The sequence below is a fragment of the Centroberyx gerrardi genome, chromosome 15 (genome assembly GCF_048128805.1).
Source record: "Centroberyx gerrardi isolate f3 chromosome 15, fCenGer3.hap1.cur.20231027, whole genome shotgun sequence".
NCBI classification, from domain to species: Eukaryota; Metazoa; Chordata; class Actinopteri; order Beryciformes; family Berycidae; genus Centroberyx; species Centroberyx gerrardi.
The window spans coordinates 23,407,284-23,419,705 of record NC_136011.1 but is presented as its reverse complement, the minus strand read 5'-3'; the positions used below and the strand labels follow the sequence as shown (position 1 = coordinate 23,419,705).

The following is a 12,422-nucleotide window of genomic DNA, read 5'->3' as shown; positions in this document are numbered from 1 at the left end:
AGCCAGATGTTTAATCCTGCGAGACACAAATCTAATAGATCTTCCATGTTAAATCAGCAATGAACAGATCAGTGTTGTCACATGGGGATAAAAAAATGGGCTAACATGCTACCAGCAATCTACAGCAGTTGTTCTCAACCTGAGGGTCGGCCCCCCTTAGAGGGTCACAATATATTTCTGGGGGAGTTATGAGATGATTTATGGGGTAGGATTCTTTTTAAAAATGTATTATCATGTCTATTTCTGATCTTTCTCTCATTTTTTGTTTTTTTTCTTGTGCAATACTGAGTAGTTTTCAGCCTCTAGGCCTCCTTTGATAATTCATCAAATGAAACAACCTGAAAAGGGAAAATCTTCCTTTATTTGAACTGTTCACCACGTTGCATGCATCCTGTGACGGGGCGTTGAGAGTAGGCATTGCTTCGGTTTAAGGGTTCATGGCAGAAAGGTTGAGAATGATTGCTCTGCAGGACCAGCATGCCCTCTTGCTTCACAGAGAGTGTTCATTCAAGAGCTCCTCGTCCAACTTCCACAAGATTAACTGTATGGCTGCTACAGGGCAAACAAACTGCCTTCTTATTCAGGTCCAGCACTCATACCTCAACCTCCTGCTTATTTCCCTGCATAGTGCCACCATTATTGTCGGAAACCACAACAAAAGCTCATTTCAAGTTTTTCCAGATTGAGGATCAATAAGCTAACTAATCTGTAGTGTTTTTTGCTGCCTCTGGATTTCCTCTGGAAGTTGTATCTGACTGCTGCTTTTTTCCCCTCAAGAAACTAGTAAGCTGAGGAAAGCTTGGCTGTGTAACCTTTTCTCCTCTTCCACTTATTTTGCTGCGATGTTCAGCGCCACTCGGGTAATGGCATTTCATTAGTGACTGTGCGCCGACGACTGCCGGGCTTCTACTACTTGTTTTGCATCGCCTTGTGTGGGCTGTCTGTTCATTATCTCTTCACTGAATAATTGAAGAGTTTCTTTCCAAAATGAGATATCCATCATTGGGAACAAATCAAGCCCTGCTGTCATAAAATGACTGTTAGCACAAAATTCAAGGAATTTCTGGTACTTTGTAAAGGATAGTAACTTAGGTCCACGGTTGGTAACACATACTGTATATCTATAATTTAGAAATATTGAATGATGCACCTCAGGCAGTAATTTTTGGCACAAATTGCACAAATAATGTTTGGGAAAGAAATCTTTAATTAGTAGTGCCTCAAAGAGATTAAAACATAAATAAAACTCCTTTCTCCTTTTCTAGTTCTTAGTGTATTATTCTCCTTTGCACTTGTGCTTTACTAGGCTACTTGTGATTGTAGGATTGACAAATATTGACCCGTTTCACTTGTTGCACTTAATGTAATTCATTTTGGATAAGAGCATCAGCAAAATTACTGCATTTTTAACTGTAAAAAAGTGATAAAAATGTAACACAGCAGCAGCAAATATATATCTGTTGGGTGTTTTGCAAACCTTTACAGATTTTAGGAGCAACTATGGGTAAAAGTTCAATCTACATTACACTCAATTTAGAAGGTGGATTTTCTTCAAAATTCAAATGATAAAAACTTGGTTTGAATAGGAGTCATATCCATGGTGGGAAATGAGCATCCACCACCAACCAAATGCAAGCAAATTTTAGCTGTGGCTGGTTGGTCTGCTCTTACAGGCACTTTGGAAGGTAATCAGCGATCATCTTTAGATTATTTTACATTCTAAAAATCATGTGTATCTGGTAAAATACTGATAGTGGCCGGTGTGTTTTGGGATCCAACAGGAAAGGAAATTATTGATGCTCTTACTTTAGCAAATGAATGTGACTTTCCTTTTATAAATTGAATGGACTGAATGTAAAAGTGATGGACCTCGGCCCTGATTGGCATCAGCTGATTGAAACCTGTAGTTGCTGCAGGTCGCCAGAAGGGCACAGCACAGGCCAAGATTACAGCGCTTACTACTCAGATTCATTTCCCACATGCAGTATTTATATAGCATCAGCACCACTGTCAACACAAATTTGGAAACAAAAATTAAATATAAAAATACCTTATTTTGCCTGGAAAAAACAGGGCCAAGTAATAGTGCTTTTCTCCCAAATAAGAACAGTTCTAGTGGTACAACCTGTACTAGAACCAAAATCTACCAAATGACCTTCAAACCACCATTATGAAAAACAGAGTATGGGGAAATACAGGGAATACATTGCAGCATTTACATTTTCTCTAAATGCAATGGCTCTAAGGTAGCATTCACACAGTGCATATAAATTATTCTATAAACCATTATTAAGCTAAATTGTATTTTCACGGTCTATACATTATCAATAAGGTAAGTTGTATTTTTTATCATCTCTAAATCAAGTTAAATTTAATTATTTTTAGTTTATAGATTATTATTACAAAGTTCTGGATGAAAAAAAACAATGAAACAAACTTTCCTTGACAATGATGTAGACGTTTGTAGTAGCCGATACATTTCATCTTACCATAGCCAATGAAACTAAATCGTCAGCTCTGCATTACCTTCTTTGTTCCACCTCAGAGTTTAATCTCTTTAGTTCTGTGCAGTGCTGCTGGGTCACCTTGAACCTCCTGTAAAGCCTCTCTCAGCCACTAGATGGAAGAACCAGATAGAAACTGTGAAGATGCTTCGACACCAAACGTCAAACACAGCGGAGGCCTCGTCCACCAGCATCACCTGTTTCACTGTGGAGGAAGGATGCAGAGACGTGTCATGTCATTACATGTGTAGGGTTAGATTGGGCAGATATTGGACTTTTATTTAACATCAGATAACGGGAAGTCATGCTGTTCACTGCCAATATATTGGAGGTGCAATGACATTTTATTTTCTTTGCACATATTATTTGTCCTTTGCTTTTTTTGTAAATGAATTCTTTATTTAAAGGCCATAATTTATCTCAGTTTCCCTACCATTGAATGGGTGCATTGGGTCATTGTGCCTTAAAGAGCTGCTAACCCACAAAAGGATTTCATCAGTCTGGGTGTCAGTGGAGAGTTTTGAATAACATCTGAATGATGTTTCAGAGGCTCTTCTACCTTGGCAAGAATACAATTCTGGGGGAAACACTGAATCATTGAATTTCTTTTGATAAGAAAATGGTCACATTCAAAGACTATGAATATCAGCTATTGGCAACTTCAGTCTTAAAACATTACTATCGGTATCATCCTTCAAAAACTCATACTGGTTCAACCAATATGAGTTGTCCCATATGACAACACACAAGTTTACGGTTCAACATATGGTACAGCATGCTCTACCAACTCCACTCCTGTTTTCTCTCCAAGTGAGAAAACAGCTTCAAAACTCTAATTTACCAAGGAAAACGTGGTGGAGTTAAACATGGTGTCAAACAGTTTTGCAAATTACAGACTCACTTTAGCACAAACAGATTGGAGAGAAAAGTCAGGAGAAGCTGAGGGTAGAACTGGTGTTAATTCAAGCAAAAAAAAGCAGCAGCTGCTCTATAAGGACAAGAGGAACAGTACAACAAAACTCTTTAAATGAAACAGAAAATACAGTTCTCAGCAGCCTCCAAAACAGTTTTGCTGAAATTGATGACTATTACTTTTATACGGCTTTGATTTTCAATTGAGAACATGAGACTATTCAGAATGAAACGTAGTGTCAGAGTATATAGAGTGGCTGCCAGAACAGAACCTGTAAAATAATCCTTATAACATTGATGCATATGATTTCGTGATGGAGGCGAGAGCAGCTGAATTTGCCTTCACAGACCAGCTTTCCAGAACCCACAGACGAGCTGAATCACATTAACGAGGACAAACTTTTGGATCTGAATGCTTATCTCAGCACAGCCCTCTGGCTGCTGCTAACCGTTACGTCAAGCGAGAGGATCTTCTCCTCTGCGAAGCTAAAGAAAGCTCAGCAGCGTCACAGGAGAGACTCTCTTACCTTTTACTGAGCATGAAGTGAGACCAACGTTGGACATGGAGGACACTGTCACAGCGAACACAAATGCCAAAACCAGCTGGCAGACTTGATCAGACTGCTTAAAACCTAAGTGTACAGTAAAGATTTATATCTGAAGATTAAATTATAACTTGATCTTTGAGAAATGTTCACTGAAATACCGTGTTTTGGAATGGAGATTGCAGGAAATGCAAGGGTTTTTTGGGAGGTGATTGGAGTGAGAAAGGGGTAGGAGGAGCTCCCATGGGTGCCAGAATTGATTTTTTGATTTTATTTATTTTTTTGTTTATTTGGCAGGGACAGTGCTCAATAAATAGCTGTAAGCTTTATCTGTAGTGCCTGGGCAGGAAACAACAGTACACAGTTTGGAAGCAGTGTGGTCATCAATTACGTACTAAAAACAATTTATAAAAAGACATAATGAACCTACATTAACCTACTTTACCAAACAATATATCAATAGATCATCTAGAACAGTGGTTCTCAATGTGGAGTCTGGGTTCCACCGGGGGTCTTTGAGGTGGTTCCAGGGGGTCCCCAGCAAAATGATGAATTGTTAAACTTGACCTTTAATTTACAAGAAGTTAACACAATTAGAGGATGTAGAAGAAATGTAGATTATTTTGGTCATAGTGTCACTGTTATCTCTCTACCTACAATACAGATAGTCATGGAATTCTGGACAAAATTGTATCTAACAATAAAAATATTATTTGGGTCAAATGGGGGTTCGTGGGCCTAATGTGTACTACATAAGGGGTCCTTGATATGAAAAAATCCACAAGATAAAATATTTCGATCACATACACATTTCATCAATCCATTTTGAATCCCCACTGCATTTAGCCACTGTTATCACAGCTGTGCAGAAAAGACAGAAGCTGCTGCTGTGGCACTCTGGGTGCGTTTGATATGTCTATGGTTATAAGAAGTGAACCTGTAGGTATTTTCCAGTCGTTGCGCAGCTCTGTGGAATCAGTGACTTTGAAACCGTCCACAAGCAGCTCCAGGGTGCGACTGTGCGGATCGTAGGCACAGAGGCTCTTTAAGCTGCCAGAGGTTTCGAGCCAAACTTCACTTCAAACTTGACTGGTTATGAAACCCACTGAATCAGAGTGCTTATAGATACCTCAGTCCTACACACACACACACACACACACACACACATATACACACACAAATCCATATGGATACAATAGCCACACACACACACACACGCGTGCACACGCACGCACACTTGCGTCTTTCTGGTCCTGAAATAGCTTTCAGCCTCCCACTCTCCCTTATATAAGCTCCCAGCACAGTGATCTGCTGGTGGAGATTGGGGTATGTGTGTGTGTGCGTGTGTGTGTATGTGTGTGTGTGTGCGTGTGTGCGTGTGTGCGTGCATGCGAGTGGATGTGCCTGTATGTGTGTGTGTGCACGTGTGGGACTCTATCTGTCTGTGTGAGTGCCAGTGTGTGGGCAGTAGGAGTTTCTTATGTCTTCTGTGTGTTCGTTTGCGTAAGCAAGTGTATATGCGGGTGTGTGCGTGTGTGGAAACGTTTGTAGTGTGTTTGTGTGCCTGCCAGTGGATTCACGCTTGTGTGGTAGAGTGTAGCAAGTTCTAAAATATTAAATTATGATATCCAGGCTTAAATCATTATTGTGCCAAAACATTGAGGAAGAAATCTCAATGTCCGCACCAAAACTGCCACAAATTGGGGAGTTCAGATACATGTTGTTACCACTGATAGTGGGGTAACAATGTATATGAAGTATGTATAGTATGGGATGTATAGGATGTGTATACATATATATATATATATATTTGATGTAGTATAGTATATGATGGTATGTAAACCCCTTTGAGACTTGACTGTGATAAAGGGCTATATACAGTCTAGACTAGACTAGACTAGACTAGATAGTATGCAGATCTAGACACTGGACTTGCTGTATATAAATCCTAAGGGCGCATACAGCTCTACTGACTCTTCTTGAGGAGGCTCAGGTCTTTCAAAATATGTAACAGTCTGCACAACATGTGGCTTTTATTTCGGTGTTGTGCTGGGGAAGAAACATCAAGGCTGGGGATGCTGGCAGGATAAACAAACTGGTTAAGAAGCAAGGCTCTGACGTAGATCTGAGTCTGGCCAGCCTGCAGGCAGCGGCAGAGGGGAGGATGAGGACTTAACTCAACTCCATCTTAGACAACACCTCCTACCTCCTCTGTGGAGGACCTGAGGCCTCTGTCTCATCCAAGCAAGGTGCAACACAGAGCACTTTGGGCGCTCTTTTGTGCTGACAGCCTTCAGACTGCGCAGTGCTTCCTAGCCAAAAAGCCCCGGTCTCAGCCAGCGAGCAGGGTACTGAAGCGAGGCACCTGCTCCGTCTATACACACTGTCCCGGGTTTGTTTTCACATTCCTTTGCCCTGGACTAATCTATACAACATTTGCTTGCTCTGTTTCGGATCTGTACATATGTCTGTACATTCGGTGCATATCTTTTTTTTTCTGTACGTACACACAGAAAAATAAAGGTTTTTTTGGAGTGATGCCATAGAAGAACCGTTTCTGGTTCCACAGAGAAGCTTTCAGACCAAGGATCTTTAAAGAACCATTCCTGCACTCCTTTGCTTATAGACACCTGCATGGTTCTTCTGTGGGTTAGGGTTAGGGAACCATTTTCGGTTCCAGTTCGCACCTTTATCTTTCTGTGTGTTTATGTTCTGATTATGATACAGATAATGAATAACAGACAGCTAATAGACAACAATTCTCATGCACCATGCGTCACTTTTCTATACATATGGTATCACCTCCATCTTGAGTTTTTGATAAGGTGGACAGCCAAGCAATGCACAATGCAAGTGAAAATTTCTCTTTATATATATATTGAACTGAATATATCGATATTGGATATTGTGATTCAAAAAACTTGGCACTGGTAGCGAAATCCAACTTACAGTATCATGGCAACATCAGTCTGTGCACGTGTCGTTGCGAGCGTGCAAGTGTGAGTGTGTAGGAGGCTGCATGCTGGTAAGGTGGGCATTAGAAGACTCTATATCAACTATCTTATCATATAGTATCTGTGTGTATGATTGTGTGTAGGTTATGGGGTCGCACTGTGGGCAGTTGGAACATATGTTCTTGTGTCTTATAAAATGTACGTGTGCAAATCAATATTTTCCTGCATAATGTGTGTGGGCATGTGTTTGAGACTGTGTTCATGCGTGCCAGTAGGCAGTGTTGTGTGTGCTCTTGTGTCTTATAGCAGAGCTCAAATTTGGCACTCATGGGACTATAAGATGTGTTTGCATCCACCAAAGGCCATATGTTACTATTACAATAATAATAATGGAAGAAAAAAAAGAACATGAGTATTTCATAGTTTTTGTTGTTTCAGGAATGCATCAATGTATCTTTATTTAATAAGCAATTTTAGTAAACAAAAATGTAACTTTACAATGAGAGATAAATATAGAATTAAAAGTAACGTTTGTGGCATTTTCCCTTTAATGCCCCTGTGAAACCAGTGAGGAAGATGCATTTTTATTTGTATTTTTGTCTCCAACTTTATCACAAACTTGCTTTATTGGAAGCACTTCATAGATAAATTTCACTCAATTTGATTACAATGCCTATTGTTTACCACAACACATAAGGACAGATATTGCAGACATTTACAGAACCGTGTCCTTAAATGTCCTTGTTTGCCACTTCCTTTTAAGCATTATTCATACTCATTCTCATACTCTTTTTATCATTTTCTCTTCCCATATTTCATTGGACTCTTCGTAAGCAAAATAGGGCGATATCAGATTTTGCATTTACAGAGAAACATGTCCTTGACTGCATTCATGCCCATTTGTCCTTTTTTTTTTAGTATTTTCATTATTATTTTCTGTATTAGTAAACAAAAATTGTTAATGTCAGAGGTATTTACTGATACAATTGCCTATTCAGTCTCCACTATCTGTCCCACTCTCTTCCTCCCTCTGTTGTATTAGTAAACATAAAAAATGTAATGCCAACCTGTACATTAGAGATAAATGCATAATTGTCCCCATTTGACCGTAATCCTAGTTTGATTCACCCTACACTCAGTCGCCCACTCTCGCTTTCCCGTTTCTCCTACTCTCTTTTTATTCTCTCTCCCCTGCTTCTTCCTCTCTCCTCTCTCTTTCTTTCCATCTATCTCTCTCTCTCTCTCTCTCTCCCACTCTCTTCTTTCTGTCTCTTGCTCTCTCTCTCCCTCCAGCTCTCTTTCTGTCGTTCCTCCTCTCCCTCTCCATCCCTCCCCCATCTGTGGGAAGCTGCCGTTGTGCGCATGTCGTCGATGAGTCAATTTGTGGAGGCTGTGCACGCACGCACACACAAACACACACACACACACACACACAAAGATACAGACACACACACACACATGTATCCTGTCTCCCACCCAGGCATCTGTTTCAGTCTATCTCTCTGTGAGATGCAGCACCAACAGAGGAGAGAGGGTGAGACAGAGGGAGACAGGAGAGGAAGGAAAGAAGAAGAGGAGAGGGAGGGATAAGAAGAGTAAGAAGACACAGACCAGAGACAAACGGGAGAAACAAGGGGATTGAAAGAAAGAAAGAGTGAACAGAGAGGAAGGGAAGACAAGACAACAGCGGAGAAGTGCAGCCAACAGAGAGACTGTCGGACGAATCGGAGGAGGAGATGCTGCAGCCGATCTTGTCTGCCTGACTTCTGAGGAGTTTGGGCTCGGAGATGACAGAGATGCAGCAGCAGCCCAGTGTCTGAGCTTGAGCATCTCTTTTTTTTTTGCTTGTGTGTGTGTGTGTGTGTGTGTGTGTGTGCGTGCGTGTGTGTGTGTGTGTGTTAATGTGTGTGAAACCATGGCGAGCGCCCAGCCGGGGGTCCATGCATTGAAACTCCAGACTCCCTCCGTCTCAAGAACACTAAGGAACGGAAGCAACTTCACTAAATGGGACGAGGTAAGGTGAGAGAGAGAGAGAGAGAGAGAGAGAGAGAGAGAGAGATTGATTAGTGATTAGTGTATTTACTATTTGTTTAAGTGCTAAATGCCGAAGCAAAACTATATATTTCTTGAGATTAAAGCCAGACAGAGATTATTTTTGTTATATATTTGCTTTGGCAATGTAAGAAAAAAATGAATTGAATAGAATAGAATTGAGCTGAATTGAATTTAATAGAATTGAATTGAGAGGGGAGGAGGAATGGAGAGACAGAAGGAAATGTGCCATGTTGTCAGATGTGTTTACTATTCATTGATTTTGCTTTGGCAGTAAGCACCTATGGATTAGATGCCAGCAAGACAGAGAGAGAGTGACAGTGTGTGTGTGTGTGTGTGTGTGTGTGTGTGTGTGAGAGAGAGAGAGAGAGAGAGACAGAGAGAGAGAGAGACAGTGATTGTGGTCAGTTGCTCTATTGCCACCTGTTGGTATATGTAGCATTGGTATGCATGCATGCATGTGTGTGCGTCTTTATGTGTATGTAAAACACACACAACTCAATACCCTGATGTGCACAAACACAGACGCACACACACGCACAAACTGCAGGTATTAGTGGACTTGTGTGTGTCTGTGTGTGTGTGTGTGTGTTTGTGTGTGTGTGTGTTGGTATGCTTAAGTACGGAGCGCTGAGAATGAGAAACGTGCTGTCCGGTTGCTATGGTAACTGGCATGGTTTCCACCACCTAAACAGATCTGATGTGTGTGTGTTTGTGTGTGTGTGTCTATGAGAGAGACAGACAGAGAGTGTTTGTGTGCGTGTGTGTGTGTGTGTGTGTGTGTCTGTGTGTGTGTCTGTGTGCATGTTTGCGTTGAGATGTATTGAGCAATAAAATATTGTGAATCATATTTATGCAAGATCCAATCTACTGTTGAATCCACACCATGATTGAGGCTTGTGTGTGTGTGTGTGTGTGTGTGTGTGTGTGTGTGTGTGTGTGTGTGTGTGTGTGTGTGTGTGTGTGTGTGTGTGTGTGTGTTGTTGTGGGATATTTGAATTTCTACAACATGTAGTTCCAGCAATCCAATCTGATTGGTTAGATAGCTGTTCAAACGGCTTTATGAGCTGTGCTTTATGAAAAATGGAATTGGTTGCTATGCCAACCAGTGATAACCAGGGAGCTTGTTAGTTTTTCCGAGCTATTTCTCCTGGTTTTTATTCTCATGTATGTAGGCTGCACTATTTTGAGGAAAGTAGTTCAGACAGCACACTTGCTTTGGTAACCTTTGTAAAACAAAATAAAAAATAAAACAAACTACGCTTTCTATATTATCACAGATGTCTGCACAAACACTTGAGGAGACTGTATCTCTTTGTTCATCAAGTAAAATACCATCTGGATTCCTAAAATAGGTCATAGTAAAGTTCCCGAAGTTCCAAAACATTCACAGAAACTGTAGACCTATTTCTAATCTCACATTTCTGTAGTATTAAAGCTGACAATATGAGCAGAAATTATTTATTTGAAAAACTCCATTCTGTTCTAAACATTGTAGAGACGGCTTTACTAGGAATAAGAAACACTCTTCTTTTAGCAGTGTTGGAGAATTTGGTTTTCCAGTTCTACTTGACATAAGCACTGCCTGTACAGCATCTTAAATGACTGTCTTAGAGATTTTTTCTGAGAATTATAGACACTTCTTAATTGGTTTATATCATATCTCTCAGTGAGGCAGTTTTACTTTACATTAGGTGTATTTCCTGCACAGCCTCCACAGCACAGATTAGCTTGGAGGAACCTCAGGGTTCCATCCTGGGTCCTTTTTTATTCTCTATCTCTACTTCATCACAAAAATTGTAGGATTTATTTTCATTGCAGTATTGATACTACGCAGGTTCATTTGTTGAGTTTGCTGAATTTAAGAATGCTGCATTTGGCTTATCAAATGAAACTTTACATTTAAAATTTAAACTTGTAATTTTGGCAACTAATTTTAAACCAGCTAGCAGAAATTTGATTCTCGTCTAAACGGAGCCAGTCGATACTCGCTCACTAGCGACACCAACAGGTCGTCTTCAACACGCTCTTCTTATAAAATACAAAAGCTTTTCCAGCAGCAAAACATCAGGAAAGCTGCAGGGCCTGATTTCACCTAGAACCAACAGACACTGTCATGGTGGGTTACCATAGCAACAGGGATAACTGTTGGATGTTCAATCTTCAGTGTGTACTATGTTAGAACTATGTCTGTGTTTTCATGTCTTCGCCGTCTGTCTCTCCAGGATCTGTCTACTGTGACTCCAGTAACGCTGCATGTGGATCCACATGGATTTTACCTCTACTGGACTGACCAAAACAAGGTTGAACACACACACACACACACACACACACACACACACACACACACACACACACACACACACACATACATATATAGCACATAAACACATAAAACGTCACCTTAAAATGTCACCTGCAGGTATTAAAGATCCATCTATTGGATGTGTGCAGCTTCAATCAGGCTCAGTCAAATTTTCACAATAACAGAACTTTTACTTTCTTTTATTGATTAGATACTGCTCAATAAAGAACAAAAATAGTTTTCAAGTGCTATGAACTGTGATGAAGTTTGGTAGATCACATGTACACTTGAGTGAAGTGTCTGACTCACCTGACTTTTCCTGTTGAAGACCACAGCACTGTGCCGACAGCACTGTGGTTAAAATAAGACCTGTTATACACTGCAGGAACGAAGAATGAGAAAGTACAATAAGAACCAAACACACAGCTATAGTTCAGCACAGCTTGTTGGTCAGCTGGCGGAGATCTCCCACAATCCACAGCAAACACAAGCGCAGCACATTCTGGAGGTTGGCACTGACAGCTCTTTGCTCTCTTGATCTTTGCTCTTCAAACAATGAGGTCACCACATGACTTGTTGTAGTCGAGTGACCAAACCTCGAGTCCAAGCCGAGTCCCAAGTCCGAGTCACAGAGGTCGTGTTCGAGTCGAGTCTCAAGTCCTCGGTACTTGAGTCCGAGTCCAAGAAACCAGTTTGAGTTCAAGTAATCCAACCAGATAATCAGGTACAAATTTAGGGTAACGCTGAAAGGATGTGTAGCCCATATCTAAGGTGACCGGGTCCCAAGTTCAAGTCCAAGTCCGAGTCCAAGTCCGAGTCATCAATATTGGACTCGAGTACTACAACACTGGAATCAGCAACGGCATTAGCTGAAATCCTTCGTACAGTAAACCTGTAAAAGTTCCTAAGAACGCAGCTTCACACATCAAACTTTATGATCCTTCTCATGGGAGTGCAGCATAAAATGTGCATGAAAACTCAATTACCAAAAATCTAAAATAATAGACCTTCTCAACATCATCCATCATTTCCTTTTCTGACGTTTTGTTTTTTTTTACATTTGAATTTAACTTATTCTCACACTGCCTGACAAGACCTTGAACTTACCTTCTACACAATAATTCATTGTGTACTGTAAGAGTGCTTAGTT

The 12,422-nt window shown here is 40.6% G+C and overlaps 1 protein-coding gene across 1 annotated transcript in view; it reads left to right on the top strand.

The window, feature by feature from the left end:
* Nucleotides 1–8,830: 8,830 nt before the first annotated feature.
* The window catches only part of LOC139919451 (1-phosphatidylinositol 4,5-bisphosphate phosphodiesterase beta-1-like), a 26,955-nt gene continuing 23,363 nt past the window's right edge, over nucleotides 8,831–12,422 (top strand). The window contains exons 1-2 of the mRNA XM_078288664.1: nucleotides 8,831–8,929; nucleotides 11,193–11,270. Of these exons, the coding sequence (XP_078144790.1) occupies nucleotides 8,831–8,929; nucleotides 11,193–11,270 (177 nt within the window). The remainder of the gene's footprint in view (nucleotides 8,930–11,192; nucleotides 11,271–12,422) is intronic.